The sequence below is a fragment of the Oncorhynchus tshawytscha genome, linkage group LG12, assembly GCF_018296145.1.
Source record: "Oncorhynchus tshawytscha isolate Ot180627B linkage group LG12, Otsh_v2.0, whole genome shotgun sequence".
Classification (NCBI taxonomy): Eukaryota; Metazoa; Chordata; class Actinopteri; order Salmoniformes; family Salmonidae; genus Oncorhynchus; species Oncorhynchus tshawytscha.
The window spans coordinates 38,327,292-38,349,325 of NC_056440.1; the positions used below are offsets into that span (position 1 = coordinate 38,327,292).

General features: G+C 43.1%; 1 protein-coding gene across 3 annotated transcripts in view; it reads left to right on the forward strand.

Moving 5' to 3' along the window:
- Positions 1-10,543, forward strand: part of LOC112263146 (cAMP-specific 3',5'-cyclic phosphodiesterase 4D-like) — a 91,975-nt gene extending 81,432 nt beyond the window's left edge. For all 3 annotated transcript variants that reach the window (XM_042330615.1, XM_042330617.1, XM_042330616.1), the window contains exons 7-14: positions 3,380-3,473; positions 3,701-3,879; positions 4,078-4,176; positions 4,266-4,430; positions 4,603-4,702; positions 5,921-6,075; positions 6,258-6,563; positions 6,660-10,543. In XM_042330615.1, coding sequence (XP_042186549.1) covers positions 3,380-3,473; positions 3,701-3,879; positions 4,078-4,176; positions 4,266-4,430; positions 4,603-4,702; positions 5,921-6,075; positions 6,258-6,563; positions 6,660-7,139 — 1,578 coding nt within the window. In that variant the 3' untranslated portion in view covers positions 7,140-10,543. The remainder of the gene's footprint in view (positions 1-3,379; positions 3,474-3,700; positions 3,880-4,077; positions 4,177-4,265; positions 4,431-4,602; positions 4,703-5,920; positions 6,076-6,257; positions 6,564-6,659) is intronic.
- Positions 10,544-22,034: the final 11,491 nt, after the last annotated feature.

Genomic DNA, 22,034 nt, shown 5'->3' on the forward strand with positions numbered 1-22,034 from the left:
ACACACAACACACAGTAGTGCCATCAAACACACACACACACACACACATGCACACACACACACGCACACACGCACACACACACACACACACACACACACACAAACAGGTTCGGGTAGGAAACTGATAATGTAGTAGTCTTTTGTCTATGCATCAATGTAGTTAACAATGTAATACTTTCAGGTGCCATGTTTATTTAAGCAAAACTATAGCCTGTTCTCTCTTCCCCTGTTAATGCCTTTTAATGTGTTCTGACTACCATCCATCCATACTGCATCCAAGCTGCTTCATAAACACACATACTCTGGTGCTGTATTAGTATTGCAAAATGTCAATAAATTCCCTGGTTTTCCAGAAATCCTGGTTGGAGGATTCCGGATTTCCTGTTTATTCCCTCCTGACTCACGACATGGAGTAGTAACATCAAACACACACACGCTTGGCTAGGAAACTGATAGTGTAGTAGTCTTTTAGTTTTTACAGAGATCCTGATTGGAGGATTCTGGATTTCCTGCTTATTCCCTCCTCATTCCTGGGATCCTCTAACTGAGATTTTGGGAGAAGCAGGGAATTTATTGAAAGTTCCCGGAATTTTGCAATTCGAGCTGTACCCAACCCCAGTTCAGAGAAAACCCAGCAAGGTTATTGCTGATCATGAAAGTCAGGACCAAAGACATAGGATGTGCCCCAAATGGCACTCTATTCCTTATATACAGATGTTCTGTCTTTATTTGATCACTCTGCGCCACAGGAAATTCAAATTTGTAGTGTATTCTACTTTTAAGAAGACTTCTAAAGTTTGTAATTTCCACTTTAAATTGTCGGACTTGATTTGCCCTAATGAAAAATGTATCAACCCCTACAAAAATCCCCATGAATTATTATCCACATAATAATTCACATGTCCTGTAGCTGTAGGATTTTTTTCCTACTATGAGAAACTGGTCAAATGAAGATATCAGATCTGTAGTGCACTACTGACCAGAGGACAAAGCCATGGCCTCATGGTCAAACAAATAGAATACAGCATCATTTATGACCTTGAATGAAGTGCCACACAGTTTTCTCTGTACTTTAAAAACTGTCCCATTCAGACATGTTCCAGACAGCCCAGTGACTGACCCTCGCGCCTTGTGCAAATTGAATGGGATTTATAAATGTATTACACATATTATTTTCTGTGGTCTTCTCTGACTCAACTCCCAGGAAATTAGCCTGAACTATCTCCAGTGTGAATATTGCATGACCAGGATGAGACCATCGCCGTTTCCAGCAACAGTGTCCCACCGATTACCTCAGCTAGATGACACACATCAAGAGTACACTCACACTCATGACACACAACACGCAGTAGTGCCATCAAACACATGCACACACACACACAGTACACGCATACAGTATGTCCCCATCCCGCTGCACTGCAGAATTCAAAGAAAATGTGGAAAAAACAACTTAGCAGAGGAATTACCTTCAACCTCAACCAATCACACAGAGAGATGAGCTCACTCTGCTCCAGCCCAGCCAATCAGCTCTGGTGATCAAGCACACTGTTTTCTCGATCCTCTCCCTGATAGGCTGGGTGTGTGTGTGTGTGCGTGTGTGTGAGGGGCAGAGGCCGCCTTATTTAGAAGTCGTTGAGAGGAGAGCTTCTCTCTCCAGGACCACTGGCAGCATCCAGGCATCCTCCTCTCACGTCATCTATTATTCACACCTCCCGGTAGTGTCTTTAGTGTGTGTGTGTGTGTACGGGTTTTACTGTGAGTGTGTTTGTCCGTGTGTGCGGGAGGATGCTCTCACCCGAACCACGGGCAGCCAAATGCTGTCCCCAGCTTCCCTAGAGCGCAGCGCTCCAGTCAAAACCCTGGACTATGGCTTTCCCCATGCAGAGGAACGACGCAGAGGAAGAGGCAGATATGACTGACTCTGTTCAGTGAATGGATCTGCAACACACCTCAAGGCCCCTCTTATTCTTGGACTCTACTTTCACTGTATTGAGCTGCTTTTGCTGGAGGTGTTGTTTTTGTTCCTCTCCCTCTTTGTTGGCGGTTCTGTCATTCTGAACTGTAGCTGGCTCTAGTCTGCCTGTTCTCTTTATATTTGGACCACATATTGATTTTTTTTTCAAAATGCCTGAGGTCAACTACCTGCACTCTGTGTCCTGGGGATTTCTAAAGGTAAGATGTCAGGTGGATTTTGTTACTTGAAATGCCATGAATATGTATTTTTCTGATAAAGCAAGTCGTTATTCCTCCGATGAGGTGAGAATGATGTCCTTGCCAGATGAAGGAAAAGCAAGGCTTGTCCCTGACAAACCGGTGGACTTTGTTTATTTGAGCTGCAAAGAGAGAGACAAACGTGTTGTTGGACGTAGTCCACCTGTATTGCTGGTGTTATGAGTTAAATGGTTGTATGGCTGGGTGTGCAGTCTGTGGCTCTGATATAGATGGCCGCCAATTGTTTTGATGCTCTTACTGCTGGCTGCATGTTCACAGGACTTATAGCTTATAGCATACAAGGGCCGGGTTTTTTTTTTTTGTATGAAAATGCAGGGATAGAGATATGCTGTATGTGAAAGGTGATTGAGTGCATTGGTAAATATTTATAGGGCTGTATCAATGGCAGTCACTTTAACAAAGAGTCTTATGTCAAAGTCCAACTGCACAGTAAGTACTATGGGTTTATAATGGCCTCGGATATTGATCTATATTGACCATTCACATACATTATGCATGCTGGCTCCCTAACGCGGGGCGCCACAATTGGCAGGTTGAGAATGAAATGTAAATGTGTGTGTATTCAGATAGTGTCAGCACCACAGCCTTCAGCCTGGTTTCGCAAATCACTGTTGTTTTACGAGTTCTCCTCCACCTTCCTCTTATTGTCCTCCAAATCAAAGACCACATCTACATTTGGGTCTGCCACTCCAATCAGGAGAGAGGGAGCGAGCGACGGAGGGACAGAGGGAGCGAGGGAGAATGATAGTGGTTGACAAAGAATTGGGTTACCGATGACATCAGTGGCTAGTGGGGGGGAGCAGCGAGTATCTCACCTGCTCTGTACCGCTTCTAGCCTCTCAACTGTGTGTGTGTGCGTGTGTCATAGCACGCTGTAGTAGTATTGATTCAAGTGTGGAGTCTCATAGTGTCTGCCATTTCCCTTCTAAAATACTTTTCGGCCTTTATAAATGACTTTGGCCCTCAATGGCAGATATGGTCAGAGTGAATGCTCCAATATGTGCTCCAGGATTCCGCCATCTTTGTCCCAAGTCATACAAAATCACGAGTGACACATCCAGTGCAGAATATAACTCCATTTTCCCTGTTTTACTACAAACTCTAACCCCTTCTCTCTGTGTTTGTTTGTCTGTGTGTTGTGTTCCAGTTCAAGAGAATGTTGAACAGGGAGCTCAGCCACCTGTCTGAGATGAGCCGCTCTGGGAACCAGGTGTCGGAGTTCATCTCCAGTACCTTCCTGGGTGAGTGACCACAGAGACCCCTGGGCTCCTCCCTGCTCATCCGGGGCCCTGTAGAGACAGGATCTGTGTCCCAAATGGCACCCTATCTCCTATATAACCCAGTACTTTTGACCAGGTCTCATAGGCCGTATTTTGTGTTGTTAATACAGACAGTTTGGACATCCCACTCACGGTCTCTTGTTCTATGTTTTTAACACATAGTCTCTTCTTTATTGTGTTTGACACAGACAAGCAGCACGAGGTGGAGATGCCAACTCCGCAGACGCAGAAGGAGAAGGAAGACAAGAAGAACAGGCCCATGTGTCAGATCAGTGGGGTGAAGAAACTGCAGCACAGCTCCAGCCTCACCAACTCAAACATACCCCGCTTTGGAGTCAAGACAGAGACAGAAGACGAACTGGCTAAGGTGGGCAGCAGTGGGAGAAAGGGGGAGGAGAGGGATTGGGAGGAGACATGATGAGAGAGGGTAAAGGGCAGAAAATTGATGGACAGAAAGAGATTGATGGGAGGGGTAGAGAAAGAGGGGAAGACAGACAGAGCGATGCTCTTAAACAGATGTTTACTACTGTATATTGGTGTGTGAAGGGTTGGTTTCCCTTTGCAGGAGCTGGAGGATGTAAATAAATGGGGCCTTAATGTTTTCAAAGTCACTGAGTTCTCTGGGAACAGGCCCCTGACCGTCATGATGCACACTATATTCCAGGTAATCATCACATTTGATCTGCTCTATTTATGTTGATTGTACTTACATGACTACTAGAATACACAATAATGTTTTGCTTTTTCTTATAGGAGAGAGACTTGTTAAAAACGTTCAAAATTCCACTTGACACCTTTATAACATACCTGATGACCTTAGAAGACCATTACCATGGCGACGTGGCCTACCACAACAACATCCATGCTGCTGATGTCACCCAGTCCACTCACGTGCTGCTATCCACCCCCGCTCTAGAGGTTGGACCCCTCAATCAATCAGTCAATCGATTCATCAGTTACATACTTCAGTTTTTATTTGTCAGATTGTAACTGACAGATTTCGGATTGCTGTTATTTGGTGTGTTACTCACCATCTTATCATGTTTGAATGGCTGGTGTGACCCTGTACTGTCCTCTCTGCTGTTCCCAGGCTGTGTTCACCGACCTGGAGATCCTAGCTGCCATATTCGCCAGTGCTATTCATGACGTTGACCACCCTGGAGTCTCCAACCAGTTCCTCATCAACACTAGTGAGTCTGAGTACAGGCCTGACTTAATAGCTACGTCAATGGCTGGCTGGTGCACGCACACACACATACACATAAAAGCCACTCATCAGAGCATGCACGAAAACGTAGACACACACACACGTGCCCACCCTTACACACATGCACACACACTCGAATGAACTGTAGAGATCAATGATGGATGCCCTCTGTCTCTCCTGCGCATCTGGGATCAACACTCACGAGATTCAACCGCCCATGTGCACACACACCAGATACCTTCCCCCTCCCAGCTCTGGGACAAATGCTTGTTCTTGGAAGCTCTAAGTACAACAGGAATTGCATCACATACTGTAGAATGCAGTACCAAATAGTATAGTGTAAACACTAGCTTCATTACAAGTGGAAATAGTGTCCTTATTCTACAAATGATCGACCTCTGCAGATGTGTTAAAGAGATTCTCCGGCACTTTTGTATGCTTTTTAGCTGGTAGTTCCGAAACCAATTGTGTACTACGTCACATATGTGCACCACATCATTGCTCTCTCTCTCTCGCTCTGCTGTGTGTGCATCTTGCTAGCTGTCACTCAGATGGCGAGGGGCTGAAGCTCATTGGCTAGAACTCGAATTACTAGGGGGCTAGCCCACGTGTGGGAAATGTAGGGAAAATGGCTCAGCACAGCTTCCAGATAAACAGTCACGTTCAAACTAGGGATTTCATGGCTAATTGATGTAAGCCTGTAATTGTGTTCATAGATTAAGCATGTTTATAAATTGGGTCATTCTGAATGCTCGTTGGCTGAAAGATGTGGTATATGAGACAATATACCACGGGTATGACGCAAAACTACTTGTTTACTGCTCTAATTACATTGGTAACCGGTTCATAATAGCAAAAAGGCACCTCAGGGGTTTGTGGTATATGGCCAATATATCACAGCTAACGGCTGTGATATATTGTCGTACATAAGAACAGCCCTTACCCATGGTATAGCCATGGCCTTTTTGCTTAAATTAATTACACATTCACACATCAAGCCCAAAGCGGTAGGTTTAAAAAATACTTAGTAGTCTCCAAAGTTCCAGAGCATGTGTTTTAAAGTATATATTTCTGTTTTATATATTGACTGGTGAGGCAAAGGACCTCAACAACGCCTCTCCACCGAACCCTGTTTTGTGGATATAATATCACGTTATTTATGTCAAGTATCTGAGTCAGTGTATGTGTGTTTGTCCCCCAGACTCAGAGCTGGCCCTCATGTACAATGACTCGTCAGTCCTGGAGAACCACCACCTGGCTGTGGGCTTCAAGCTGCTTCAGGAAGAGAACTGTGACATCTTCCAGAACCTGACCAAAAAACAACGACAATCACTGCGCAAGATGGTCATCGACATTGTGAGTGACTGGATAATCATCAGTAACCAATACGAACGTCTGTGAAATAGTCTCCAATCAGCTTAGAAAATGTCCATGGTTGTACTTGATTGCTTCTGTTAACTTCATATGAAAGTTCTGTTCTATTGCTTTGTCCCTGCCAGTATTGTGACAGCCTGTGTTGCATCTCTGGTGGTCCCCAGGTCCTAGCGACTGACATGTCCAAACACATGAACTTGCTGGCTGACCTAAAGACCATGGTGGAGACCAAGAAGGTGACCAGCTCTGGAGTTCTACTCCTGGACAACTACTCTGACAGGATACAGGTACTGCAGAACATGGTGCACTGTGCGGACCTGAGTAACCCCACTAAGCCCTTGCAGCTGTACCGCCAATGGACCGATCGCATCATGGAAGAGTTCTTCACCCAGGGGGACAGAGAGAGGGAGAGAGGCATGGAGATCAGCCCTATGTGTGACAAACACAACGCCTCGGTTGAGAAAAGCCAGGTACCCAAACACACCAGACACATTCACAAACACACACTCGCACATATCCTTACTGTTGTTTTTAACTAAACCTAAGCCTCCCTCTCCTCTCTCCAGGTAGGCTTCATAGACTACATTGTCCACCCTCTATGGGAGACGTGGGCAGACCTGGTGCACCCTGACGCCCAGGACATCCTGGACACACTGGAGGACAACAGGGAGTGGTACCAGAGCACCATACCCCAGAGCCCCTCACCTACCCTGGACGAGCCTGAGGATATCAGCCGCCCCCTTGGAGGGGACAAGTTCCAGTTTGAACTCACCCTGGAGGAGGACGGGGAGTCGGACACGGAGAAGGACAGTGGCAGCCAACCCGAGGAGGAGGATGAAGAAGAGGAGAATAGTTGTAGTGACTCGAAAACACTCTGTACGCAGGACTCTGAGTCGACAGAGATACCACTGGACGAACAGGTGGGGGAGGATGTGGAGGTGGAAGTGGAAGGAGAATCCTCTTCATCGCAACCATCTGTAGTCGAAGAGGAAGAGGAGGGGGAGGATGATGAGAAGAAGGGAGAGGAGAAAGCAGCCGATACATAGCAGTGTATGGACGGCAACTAAACTGTTCTTCTTAGTAACCAGAGATTATTATTTATAGAGTATTTTGAGGTTTTGTGGAGTGTCTGTCTGTTTTTTTAGATATATATATATGTTTATGGTTCCAAAGCGCACGCTGCTCTTCACCCCTTGGTCCCTCCTCTCTCCTCATCCTATTGGTCAGCTTCTTAGACACGCTCACTGGTACTTCTACAAGTTTTTTGCACTCAGGAAAACCCTTTTCCATTCACATTTGTACTGGAGTTGTCTGTGTGTTATTTAACTTTAAACCCTGTCCAACTGTGTTGAAGTTACATTAAGGATTTTGATCAGCCGTTTAGAGTGTGTATAGTGCTGTTTATATACAGTATATCTCCTCCTTTCAGCCTTGCCTGACTGATGGCAGTGTTTCTGTGTGTTATTAAGTGCCGTTCTGCAGAAGTTGCTATAGAATATTTTTTTCTTAGTTCTTTGTACTCCTCAGCAAAGCCAGTGAAGCAATGTGCTAAGTTGCTGTGTGGTCTGGATGAATGAAAGCCCAACAGGACACGTCACCATGCAGAGAGGAGCTGCAGCACATGGAGAGAAATGCATTGTGGGAATTTATCAAGACACTTTTCTGAAGTTGAAGTCTTCCTTGAAAACCTGACTGAAAAAAAGGCTAAGATCTTACTAATGCTAGGTTTGACCTCTAGAGTTTTTGTATCATAATGTACGTATCTTTTTTAGGTTTTACTTTTGCTATCCTAGGTTTTACTTTTGTTAACAAAAAGAAAAAGAGAAGTGACTTGAAAGTCAAGTGAAATCTGTTGATGAGAATACCTCATCTGCCACTGCTTTTCTGTGTGTAAAAGGGTCATTTTCTAGTTATTGTATTTGGGTTAGTATTGGGGAATATTTGCACTCCTTTAAATATATCCAACCTGGCCTCAGGGTAATATGTAGCATCTGGGACAGACATTTGCCCCTTCCATTTAGTATCATATGTTACATTACAAATGGAATAGTGATTGTACAATATTATACAAATTGGAGGATGTGTAGTATCATAAGTCTTACCTGGTCAAACAATATCATACAAATTGTATTAAGTAAGTTATCGTATGTCTTGGAGGATGTATATGTCTTTGTCTGAGACCAGGCTGCTTGTTGCATTGCAGGATAATTTACTTTGCTGGTTAGGAGAATTGACAACAAAGCAGTGGTTAACTTGAGCAGGAGCTCACCAGAGCAGAGTACCGGTACACAAAAAGCTTCTACTGCTTGAGCTTCTGTTCATTTTATAGAATATTAGCTCAAATGTATTGTGGAGCTCCTGCACTGAAATATAAACCATACCGCCACCCAAAATGAGTACCAGAACCTATTTCAGTCTAAGTCAAGCACTGCGACAAGAATGTATGTAAAACGTTAGAAGGTCCAGGCTGTATCACATCCGACCGTAATTGGGAGTCCCATAGGGCGGCGCACAATTGGCCCAGCGTCGTCTGGGTTTTCCCGGAGTAGGCCTTCATTGTAAATATGAATTTGTTCTTAACTGACTTGCCTCGTTAAGTAAAGGTAAAAATAAATGACAATACAAGGTAAGAATTAGGTTAAGACTGGGTAAAGGGTTGGGGAAGTGTTAGCTAAAATGCTACACATTACTAGATGGTTGCGGTTTACGCCCACCTATCCTTCCCGAGCAACCACATTTCGTTTCTGTCTTAAGTAACCAGACCATTATTCCATTTGTAGCATAACTGAACTTATCATTTTATGTCAAATAGCAAACGTCTAAATTATGAGTCCAGTTTAATATATCGCCCAATTCCAAATCAACCCCCAGCTCCTACCCTCTGTCTACGCACTTGATCTGAGAGGATTGGATATATAGTAAGAGTTTCAAAAACCTCTCATATCTACAGGAGTGCCTAGGGGGCAGGTGCTCGGGCTTGATTTTGTCGATTGCATGTTTATCAAAAGTAATTTACACTATTACTCCCATACCACTGTCCCCATGTTTGGTTGTAATAACCATGTAACAATTATTTCCAAGAATGTTTTCGCTGAAAAAAAATGACACATGTTGACATATAGGCCTACTTTACTTTACGTTCAATGACATAATTTTGTCTGACTGACCAGAAGGACGCCTTTAAGTTCTACTTGTTGTTGCCTGCAGAAAATGTGAGCAAATGTCATCCGACAATGCAATGCTTGTATTGGATATAAGAAGCACCTTTGGTTAAAGGGTTGTGGAAGTCTGGGAGGGGGGATTGTTAGCTTTTATATATATATTTAGTGTGTTGCGACACTTTTTGTGCTAAGCACACAGTAACCTTATTTCCCATTTTCTGTCAATCGTGTCTTCGCTTTCTGATTGTGGTGTAGGGATGTGGTCGATTCTGTTTCTCATTCGGGAAGCAATTTGTTCAAAAATAGTGGTAAGAATATATTTAGCGTTGAAATCCCTCAGATAAAGTAACAGCTTTGTGATATGTCTGAAATATGAAAAGTGACAGTCATCATTACAATTTTGTCATGGCTTATAAGAAACAAATCAAATTCCAATTCAATAATTGAAAGATCCTCATTTAAAATAAATGTCTCTTTTCATCTCTTGAATGGGGAACTAATATTACTATCCTGAATTTACTTGGAATGGAATTGACCGCAGCCGTTACTGCAGGTCAGTAATATTTACCAACGCAACTACATGGTTGATGTTTTCACACGTTAAGAAAATGCCTGTCGTTGTCATCACACTATCCTTTTTGATTTGTTTGTTTTGACCAAGAACACAAGACAATCAGCTCCATGGTGTAGTAGTGGTCTCAGAAGAAGTATAGTCGGCTATAGTTAATGCACTGATGTTTTCATATCTCTCTACTTTGCTATTTGATTTCAACTCGCCAAAAACTCACCTGCACATTTAGGCTTGAACAATACACTTAATCCAAGAGACTCTTTCTTTTCCACATTTTCTATTGTTGTTGTTGTTGTTACAATTGATGTTATTATTTATTGCTATGTTTTTCTATTTGTTGTGTCCTTCTTGCCGTATTAGGGTGGGACAGTAAAGCTTTTCACTGCAGCATAGAACGCAGTACAGGCTTGCCAGTTACTATACCCAAATATGCTGTTTTTCTAACTATGTACATACAGTATAAAAAAAAAATGTTGAAATGTAAAATATGACTTGCAGTAATGAACATGTCTTTTTAAAGAGTGCTTATTTTAAAAGAAATGTGTCGTTTCTAATGTTTGATTTCATTCTTATTTCCTTGTGCCAAGTTTTTTTTTCTCCCCATTCTCACCGGATGACCTTCCCATAATACAGTTTTTCTGGTTGTATCTCTGTTTACAAACATATATTTATTGTGCTGTAAATACTACCATTACTATTATTATTATTCTCCTCATGATGCTGTTTGTTGTAAGTTGATTGACTCATCATCCCTTATGGTGATGGTGTGGCTGTATCATGTCCCTCTTGTTGAGAGAATGTTTATTACACAAAGATGATCCATTGATATCGGTTTTCTGAGAAGCTTGCTTAGAGTGGAGGAGGAGAGGGGAAAGCCAAATTGTTTTCTAGAGGAAGCTGTTCCTTGGCCCATGGGCTGTGCCTTAAATTCAACATGCCATTTTTATGTCTCTCGTTTCTTTTTAATTCTCCTCATTTGCTGCATTAGAGAGTCTTGGGGTTTGAGCTGACCTCACCCAGACAATGGCCTCCAGTTGTGAAAGGAACTCATTAAATAATGTTGCCTTTTTACTATTACAGCCAAATCAGAAATATTATGTGAACATGGAAAAAAAGGCAGTACGTGCTATACATTCTGTTGTCAAGGGTGAAAACGGAGGTCATGGCGGTGGCTTGGCCAAGCTGGATACGTGGGGTTGGTTGGTCCTATGGGGTTATTAAGCACCAAGATTTAGAGACGCATCCACGTGTTCAGTCACTGCTGCATTTATTTAGGCTGAAACACTCACGATGTGTTGCTCATCCATGCTTGGCAAGCACATCTAACCATACAACATGCAATATCTAAAACCACTAGCATCTTTCTGCCTGGAGAGGAGAAGGCTAGTATTTATATAGTAGGGGGTCATCCTAAAAACACATCCTTCGATGGGGACTCTTATTTTGACACACATACTGTAGATTATTAACAGCCATGGACCAATGGAATCAGTGGTTTCTTTTGTCATTTTGTGTTATATTTCTATGGTATGAAAGGAATACACAAAATGTACGTAACTTCAAAAAGGTCTTCAGGACAATTATTTTTGGGTTATGTCTTTAGAATGCCAACTTGTCTTGAAGTTTCACGAGACAATATAAAGTTATTTTAATGGATTCCTTGTCAATTGCAGTCTATTGAATAGCACTGTAGATCATAAACTTTCTGTAAAAAAAAATATTTAAAAAAGTGAAGAAAAAATGTTTTTTATATGCAACAGATTAAATAAAAGCATGGGTTGATTCTGCCTACCCGTTGGTCTCTTCTGTATCATTATAAAGGGAATTGTACGGTATATTTAGTAAAGATAGGCAGGTCGTTCCAACAATTTGGTGCCTTTTGAGAAGTTTAAATTGGTCGAAAAAAAAAGTTTGATTTCACCTCATTTTAACATTCTGTCATAAAGAGCACACGTTTTCTCATCCCAAGAGGTTAAATTTAAAATGTAAAAAACACTATCAGTGTCAGTGGAGGATCCTCAAAGGAGGAAGGGGAGGACCATCCTCCTCAGTGAATTTCCTAAAAATATTGAAACATTAAAAAAAAATGTTTTAGATAAATCTATACTAAATATATTCACGTCACCAAATTGTCACACCATGATCTGTTTCACATGTCTTTATACTTGTCTCCACCCCCCTCCAGGTATCACTCATCTGCCCCATTATCCCCTGTGTATTTATATCTGTGTTTTGTCTTGTCTTGTCAAGCATACCAGTGTTTTTCCCATACTCCTGTTTTCGCTCTAGTCCCTGTTTTCTAGTTTTCCCGGTTTTGACCATTCTGCCTGCCTGTGAGCCTGCCTGCCATTCTGTACCTTATGACACGGCCCTGGAATACTGACCTGTACTTGTCCTGAGCCTGCCTGCTGTTCTATACCTTTCAAACTCTGCTCTGGATTACTGACCTCTGCCTGCCCTTGACCTGTCGTTTGCCTGCCCCCTGTTTTTGTAATAAACTTTTGTTACTTCGAACTGTCTGCATCTGGGTCTTATCCTGAGGTCTGATACAAATAATTGATTAAAATGCACTGTTTTGCAATGAAGGTCTACAGTAGCCTCAACAGCACTCTGTAAGGTAGCACCATGGTGTAGCAGCTAGTTTCTGTCCTCCAACCTATCAGAGCTCTTGCAGCATGAATTTACATTTTGTCCACCCAATCAAAGGATCAGAAAATGTATCCAGCTAGCTAGCGCTGCATTGCATAAAATGTGGTCAGTCGTTGACTCAAAAAGAGAGAAAGACAATCGTTGAAGCGTTTTGAATAAATGAATTTCTAAAAAAAGGAAGGAGAAATAAACGAGAGAGAGACAGAGAGATAGCTATATTTTGTTGTATTTTTAAAAAATTTCTTTCACTTAGCTAGCGAATGCAGTTACTCAAATACTTGGCTCAAACAGTAAGGGATGCTATGTTAGCTAGCTGGCTATGGCTATTCAACACTGAAACTCGTTCAAGTCAAGGTAAGCTTTTGGTTTTATTAATTTATTGCCACCAGGGTCCGCTGGTGTAACTGCTAAACAGCTTGCTGACTGTACACTATGATTGTAACACGTTTACTAGCTATGACGTTAGCTAATATGGTGACAACGATGTATACTGTGTGTAGCAGTTAGCAGTTATAATACGAAGGTTTGGCTTGGAAAGGTTTTTCACCTGGTCACAGACAGCTGATGTGTTGTGCACTGAAGTCCACAAGCGAAGGGAAAAGGTGAGAGGAGGAGAGTGCGTAGTTGCGAGAAGGAATTATACAACAAGCAAAATGATCATGTTTGTATATGGCTGCTATGAAAGTGAACTGTGTTTGTGTGTGATCAGGGGTGTATTCATTCCACCGATTCTGTTGAAAAAAGTTTCTTAAATGGAAGCAAACCGAACGAAATGGGGATAAACATATCTGAACTTGTCCAATAGAAACTCTGGTTTGCAACTGTTGGACTAATGATAACACCCTATATCAGCTAGATGCAGGCAAAAGTGTGCAAGGTGATATTGAATGTGTCACTGTCTGTCACCTAGATTACAAAAACAAATATCTCAACCTGTGCACTTACGTTGTAAACTTTAATTCATAGGTTAGGTTGTAAAAACCTCATGATAGGTACTATAGGGACAATATTGGTATGATGTAGTAGGCTAAACCTATTGATGTTACATTGAACTGGGTGAATGGAATATGAATGACAGTCAACCAATATGCTGTAATATAAATAAGACCATGCTCATAAAAATAAATTGTCCTCCCTCATCTTAAACGTCACAGACTGCCACTGGGCAGTGCTTATTAAGTGCAAAATAATGTAACTGGTTTAATGATTTTACTTAAATCAGCTGTCAATAGATAAGCATGCTATTTTCGGATGATTATTCCCTATTGGAATTTGTACCCACTCTTAAGCCAGATTTCACCATAAAGCAGGTTTTAGTGGCTGGCATATGGGCCCTTGAGCCATAAAATCAGCCAATGGTTTCTTTCAGTGATTAAAATGTTTCAAATGTGTAGTCTATTCAAACTCAAGGTCTCTGCCTTGATTCAATACTTTGGCACCAGGCACGGTAGGATGAAACAGCGAACAGATAAGGAAAGGTATTTAGGTCTGCCCTCCCCTTTCGACTGTGGTAGATTTCCTCTTAGACGATATGCATACGTCTGTCTATTAAACCTTTAAATATAAAAGTTGTTTGCCTTGTCTTTTGCATCCAGCATTTCTCCACACCGTGACCAGTTTTCAATTCGTAACAAAATCCCCTTGTGACAGAGGGAATGGAATCTTGTGTTCAACAGGGAGTGGTAATTGAATGCCAGCTTCACAGAACTGATTTTCATTGTTCAAACATTTCTAGTCTGTCTATCTATGGGTAACATGATTGACATGTTATGCTCAATCCGCTCAGTTTTCCACCACAAAACACCAGAAAATGGGCAAAAAGAGAAGAACTAGCTCACCTGCTTTTACACTATGATTCGATTAGATGTTGAATGTTTCTTTAAGAATTTATTTGTCTTAAAAAGGAATCATTTCACGATGTAGATGTAATGTTCCCTATATAGGGGACTTTGAGCAGTTCTGGTCCAGTTCCGACTGACATTTCGGTGTACAAAGTGCTCTGTGAAGGTTGTAGAGTCCAGTGCCTTATAAGGCCAGAAAGCCCTATCTGTCTGCTCTCCTACCACTTGAAGTGTCAGGTTTCACATCCCACATTTGCATAGGGAGTGACGTGTTACAATGTGTTGTCCCTCTGAGTGAAAGAGCCCACAGCCTGGGTGACGGCCTATGAAGTGGGACGGTCTAACGAACCAATCAGTTGTGGTTTCATCTCGGATTTAGAGCTCTCATCATGAAAAAATACAAAACAATGCAATAGAACTGAAACACGACCACTTTCTCTTGGAAGCCCTGTTTATACCCAGTTCTAACATGCATCTGTTGTTCTGATCTTGTACACATTCTGATTGTGCCCACATTTCTCGACAGATGTAGACAATCAAAAGACGCATTGTGATCTGATTGTGATTAGATCTTCATGACCACCTCCGGATGTGTCAAAGACGCTTCTTGCACATATATCCTTGAAGTGTAAATGAATCCTGACAACGAAAGCATATACATTTGGCCACCATCATGGTTGTCTATCAAAAAAATCACACAGGCCAGTTGAGGGATAATTATGGACAATGATACCTCTACAATTCCTCCAGAATTAAGATCTTGGTGTGGTCGGATGACACAGTCCAATCTAAATTAGATCAAGTATATAGACATATAGGTATGAAGATATATATTTGGGAATGAGAAAATAAAGGGTTCTCCTGTTCCCACATCCAATGTCAGTGCAAAACCAAATATTTTAAAACATCGTACAGAAAGGCCAGGGACTGTAATAGCAGGACTGGGAATGGGAGAAACCAATGCCCATTTTATTCAAAGCTGGACACGGTATTGGGTGACCATCTCACGGCCCACCACCCACCGTCCCAAGCATCCACAATATATTGTAGTTCAGTCTAAATTCTGTAATGCTAGTATATCAATGATCAATCATTTGGAGGAAACCAAACCAGGTTGTTCTCCCAGCATGTCATATTTGTTAACCTTTTAGGTAGGCTACTGTTAAGGGCTGCACTAAATACGAATCTGACCCCTGGTATATAATGCAATCCTGTGTATTATATTCTGTGAATGTTTGAGCATTTTCCAGACAAATTGCTATGGCAATAAAGTGCAGACGATGTCCGAACTGATGCGTAAAGGCGCATAGCTTCTTTAGAGAGCATAAAATATTTACCTTTTCAATCATGAACATTTTTATGAAAACAACGTAAAAACAGTGCCTTTAGAAAGTATTCACACCCCATTTCAACATGTTGTTATGCTACAAAGTGGGATTAAAATGAATTTAATTGTCACTCTTTTGTCAACGATCTACACAAAAAACTCTGTAATGTCACAGTAAAAATTTTAAAAAGAATAGGAAAAATAAACACAAATATATCTTGATTACATACTGTAAGTTTTCAACCCCCTGAGTCAATTCATGTTAGAAAATAGTCTCTAAGAGCTTTCCACACCTGGATTGTGCAACATTTGCCCATTATTCTTATCAACATTCTTCAAACTCTGTCAAATAGGTCTTGCCTTAGATTTTCAAGTAAAATTAAGCCAAAACTGTAACTCGGTCTGGCAGAAACATTCACTGTCTTCTTGGCAAGCAACACCAGTGTAGATTTGGCCTTCTGTTTGAGGTTACTGTCCTGCTGATAAGTATATTAATCTCCCAGTGTCTAGTGGAAAGCAGACTGAACCAGGTTTCCCTCTAAGATTTTCCATTTAGTTTATTTTTTATTCTGAAAAACTCCCCAGTCTTTAACGATTACAAGCAAACACATAACATGATGTAGCCACCACTATGTTTGAAAATATGGAGATTGTTGTATTGGATTTGGATTTGCCCCAAACATAACAGTTTGTATTGCTTTGCCACAATTTTTTCAGTGTTGCTTTAGTGCCTTGTTGCAAACAGTATGCATGTTTTGGAATATTTTTATTCTGTACATGCTTCCTTTTTTCACACTGTCAGTTAGGTTGGTATTGTGGATTAACTACTATGTTGTCTCGACCCCACCCTGTGAAACTGGGTCCTGGACTTCCTGACGCGCTGCCCCCGTGTGGTGAGGGTAGGTAACAACATCTCCACCCCGCTAATTCTCAACACTGGGTCCCCACAAGGGTGCATTCTCAGCCCTCTCCTGTACTCCCTGTTCACCCACGACTGCGTGGCCATGCATGCCTCCAACTCAATCACCAAGATTGCAGACGACACTACAGTGGTAGGCTTGATTACCAATAACGACCAGACAGCCTACAGGGAGGAGGTGAGGGCCCTCGGAGTGTGGTGTCAGGAAAATAACCTCACACTCAATTTCAACAAAACAAAGGAGATGATTGTGGCGGGACAGTAGTGGAGAGGGTGGAAAGTTGACAGGACAGTAGTGGAGAGGGTGGAAAGTTTTAAGTTCCTCGGCATACACATCACATCATTCTTCTTGCCAATGCCAATGTCCAGTCTCTTGACAACAAGGTTGATGAAATCCGAGCAAGGGTAGCATTCCAGCGGGACATCAGAGACTGTAACGTTCTATGCTTCACGGAAACATGGCTCACTGGAGAGACGCTATCCGAGGTGGTGCAGCCAACGGGTTTCTCCACGCATCGTGCCGACAGAAACAAACATCTTTCTGGTAAGAAGAGGGGCGGGGGCGTATGCCTTATGACTAACGTGACATGTTGTGATGAAAGAAACAGGAACTCAAATCCTTCTGTTCACCTGATTTAGAATTCCTCACAATCAAATGTAGACCGCATTATCTACCAAGAGAATTCTCTTCGATTATAATCACAGCCGTATATATCCCCCCCCCAAGCAGACACATCGATGGCTCTGAACTAACTTTATTTAACTCTCTGCAAACTGGAAACGATTTATCCGGAGGCTGCATTCATTGTAGCTGGGGATTTTAACAAGGCTAATCTGAAAACAAGACTCCCTAAATTTTATCGGTTGCGCAACCAGGGGTGGAAAGACCTTGGATCATTGTTACTCTAACTTCCGCGACGCATATAAGGCCCTGCCCCGCCCCCCTTTCGGAAAAGCTGACCACGACTCCATTTTGTTGATCCCTGCCTACAGACAGAAACTAAAACAAGAAGCTCCCACGCTGAGGTCTGTTCAACGCTGGTCTGACCAAGCTGACTCCACACTCCAAGACTGCTTCCATCACGTGGACTGGGAGATGTTTCGTATTGCGTCAGACAACAACATTGACGAATACGCTGATTCGGTGTGCGAGTTCATTAGAACGTGCGTTGAAGATGTCGTTCCCATAGCAACGATTAAAACATTCCCTAACCAGAAACCGTGGATTGATGGCAGCATTCGTGTGAAACTGAAAGCGCGAACCACTGCTTTTAATCAGGGCAAGGTGTCTGGTGACATGACTGAATACAAACAGTGCAGCTATTCCCTCCGCAAGGCTATTAAACAAGCTAAGCGTCAGTACAGAGACAAAGTAGAATCTCAATTCAACGGCTCAGACACAAGAGGCATGTGGCAGGGTCTACAGTCAATCACGGACTACAGGAAGAAATCCAGCCCAGTCACGGACCAGGATGTCTTGCTCCCAGGCAGACTAAATAACTTTTTGCCCGCTTTGAGGACAATACAGTGCCACTGACACGGCCTGCAATGAAAACATGCGGTCTCTCCTTCACTGCAGCCGAGGTGAGTAAGACATTTAAACGTGTTAACCCTCGCAAGGCTGCAGGCCCAGACGGCATCCCCAGCCGCGCCCTCAGAGCATGCGCAGACCAGCTGGCCGGTGTGTTTACGGACATATTCAATCAATCCCTATACCAGTCTGCTGTTCCCACATGCTTCAAGAGGGCCACCATTGTCCCTGTTCCCAAGAAAGCTAAGGTAACTGAGCTAAACGACTACCGCCCGTAGCACTCACATCCGTCATCATGAAGTGCTTTGAGAGACTAGTCAAGGACCATATCACCTCCACCCTACCTGACACCCTAGACCCACTCCAATTTGCTTACCGCCCAAATAGGTCCACAGACAATGCAATCTCAACCACACTGCACACTGCCCTAACCCATCTGGACAAGAGGAATACCTATGTGAGAATGCTGTTCATCGACTACAGCTCGGCATTCAACACCATAGTACCCTCCAAGCTCGTCATCAAGCTCGAGACCCTGGGTCTCGACCCCGCCCTGTGCAACTGGGTACTGGACTTCCTGATGTGCCGCCCCAGGTGGTGAGGGTAGGCAACAACATCTCCTCCCCGCTGATCCTCAACACTGGGGCCCCACAAGGGTGCGTTCTGAGCCCTCTCCTGTACTCCCTGTTCACCCACGACTGCGTGGCCACGCACGCCTCCAACTCAATCATCAAGTTTGCGGACGACACAACAGTGGTAGGCTTGATTACCAACAACGACGAGACGGCCTACAGGGAGGAGGTGAGGGCCCTCGGAGTGTGGTGTCAGGAAAATAACCTCACACTCAACGTCAACAAAACTAAGGAGATGATTGTGGACTTCAGGAAACAGCAGAGGGAACACCCCCCTATCCACATCGATGGAACAGTAGTGGAGAGGGTAGCAAGTTTTAAGTTCCTCGGCATACACATCACAGACAAACTGATTTGGTCCACTCACACAGACAGCATCGTGAAGAAGGCGCAGCAGCGCCTCTTCAACCTCAGGAGGCTGAAGAAATTCGGCTTGTCACCAAAAGCACTCACAAACTTCTACAGATGCACAATCGAGAGCATCCTGGCGGGCTGTATCACCGCCTGGTACGGCAACTGCTCCGCCCTCAACCGTAAGGCTCTCCAGAGGGTAGTGAGGTCTGCACAACGCATCACCGGGGGCAAACTACCTGCCCTCCAGGACAACTACACCACCCGATGTTACAGGAAGGCCATAAAGATCATCAAGGACATCAACCACCCGAGCCACTGCCTGTTCACCCCGCTATCATCCAGAAGGCGAGGTCAGTACAGGTGCATCAAAGCTGGGACCGAGAGACTGAAAAACAGCTTCTATCTCAAGGCCATCAGACTGTTAAACAGCCACCACTAACATTGAGTGGCCGCTGCCAACACACTGACACTGACACTGACTCAACTCCAGCCACTTTAATAATGGGAATTGATGGGAAATGATGTAAATATATCACTAGCCACTTTAAACAATGCTACCTTATATAATGTTTACATACCCTACATTATTCATCTCATATGCATACGTATATACTGTACTCTATATCATCGACTGCATCCTTATGTAATACATGTATCACTAGCCACTAACTATGCCACTTTGTTTACATACTCATCTCATATGTATATACATACTGTACTCGATATCAGCTACTGTATCTTGCCTATGCTGCTCTGTACCATCACTCATTCATATATCCTTATGTACATATTCTTTATCCCCTTACACTGTGTATAAGACAGTAGTTTTGGAATTGTTAGTTAGATTACTTGTTGGTTATTACTGCATTGTCGGAACTAGAAGCACAAGCATTTCGCTACACTCGCATTAACATCTGCTAACCATGTGTATGTGACAAATAAAATTTGATTTGATTTGACGGACAAATTGAAATGGTCCACCCACACAGACAGCGTGGTGAAGAAGGCGCAGCAGCGCCTCTTCAACCTCAGGAGGCTGAAGAAATTTGGCTTGTCACCAAAAACACTCACAAACTTTTACAGATGCACAATTGAGAGCATCCTGTCTGGCTGTATCACCACCTGGTATGGCAGCTGCTCCGCCCATAACCGTAAGGCTCTCCAGAGGGTAACGTGGTCTGCACAACGCATCACCGGGGGCAAACTACCTGCCCTCCAGGACACCTACACCACCCGATGTCACAGGAAGGCCAAAAGGATCATCAAGGACAACAACCACCCGAGCTACTGCCTGTTCACCCTGCTATCATCCAGAAGGCGAGGTCAGTACAGGTGCATCAAAGCGAGGACCGCCTCTATCTCAAGGCCGTCAGACTGTTAAACAGCCATCACTAACATTGAGTGGCTGCTGCCAACATACTGACTCAACTCTAGCCACTTTAATAATGGAGAAATTGATGTAAAAAATATATCACTAGCCACTTCATATAATGCTTACATACCCTACATTACTCATCTCATATGTATATACTGTACGCTATACCATCTACTGCATCTTGTTATCTTGATGTAATTAAATGTATCACTAGCCACTTTAAACAATGCCACTTTATATAATGTTTTCATACCCTACATTACTCATCTCATACAGTGGGGAGAACAAGTATTTGATACACTGCCGATTTTGCAGGTTTTCCTACTTACAAAGCATGTAGAGGTCTGAGATTTTTTATCATAGGTACACTTCAACTGTGAGAGACGGATCTAAAACAAAAATTCAGAAAATCCCATAGTATGATTTTTAAGTAATTAATTTTCATTTTATTGCATGACATAAGTATTTGATATATCAGAAAAGAAGAACTTAATATTGGTACAGAAACCTTTGTTTGCAATTACAGAGATCATACGTTTCCTGTAGTTCTTGACCAGGTTTGCACACACTGCAGCAGGGATTTTGGCCCACTCCTCCATACAGACCTTCTCCAGATCCTTCAGGTTTCGGGGCTGTCGCTGGACAATACGGACTTTCAGCTCCCTCCAAAGATTTTCTATTGGGTTCGGGTCTGGAGACTGGCTAGGCCACTCCAGGACCTTGAGATGCTTCTTACGGAGCTACTCCTTAGTTGCCCTGGCTGTGTGTTTCGGGGTCGTTGTCATGCTGGAAGACCCAGCCACGACCCATCTTCAATGCTCTTACTGAGGGAAGGAGGTTGTTGGCCAAGATCTTGCGATACATGGCCCCATCCATCCTCCCCTCAATACCCCATGCTTCACAGTAGGTATGGTGTTCTTTGGATGCAACTCAGCATTCTTTGTCCTCCAAACACAACGAGTTGAGTTTTTACCAAAAAGTTATATTTTGGTTTCATCTGACCATATGACATTCTCCCAATCTTCTTCTGGATCATTCAAATGCTCTCTAGCAAACTTCAGACGGGCCTGGACATGTACTGGCTTAAGCAGGGGGACACGTCTGGCACTGCAGGATTTGAGTCCCTGGCGGCGTAGTGTGTTACTGATGGTAGGCTTTGTTACTTTGGTCCCAGCTCTCTGCAGGTCATTCACTAGGTCCCCCCGTGTGGTTCTGGGATTTTTGCTCACCGTTCTTGTGATCATTTTGACCCCACGGGTGAGATCTTGCATGGAGCCCCAGATCGAGGAGATTATCAATGGTCTTGTATGTCTTCCATTTCATAATAATTGCTCCCAGAGTTGATTTCTTCAAACCAAGCTGCTTACCTATTGCAGATTCAGTCTTCCCAGCCTGGTGCAGGTCTACAATTTTGTTTCTGGTGTCCTTTGACAGCTCTTTGGTCTTGGCCATAGTGGAGTTTGGAGTGTGACTGTTTGAGGTTGTGGACAGGTGTCTTTTATACTGATAACAAGTTCAAACAGGTGCCATTAATACAGGTAACGAGTGGAGGACAGAGGAGCCTCTTAAAGAAGAAGTTAC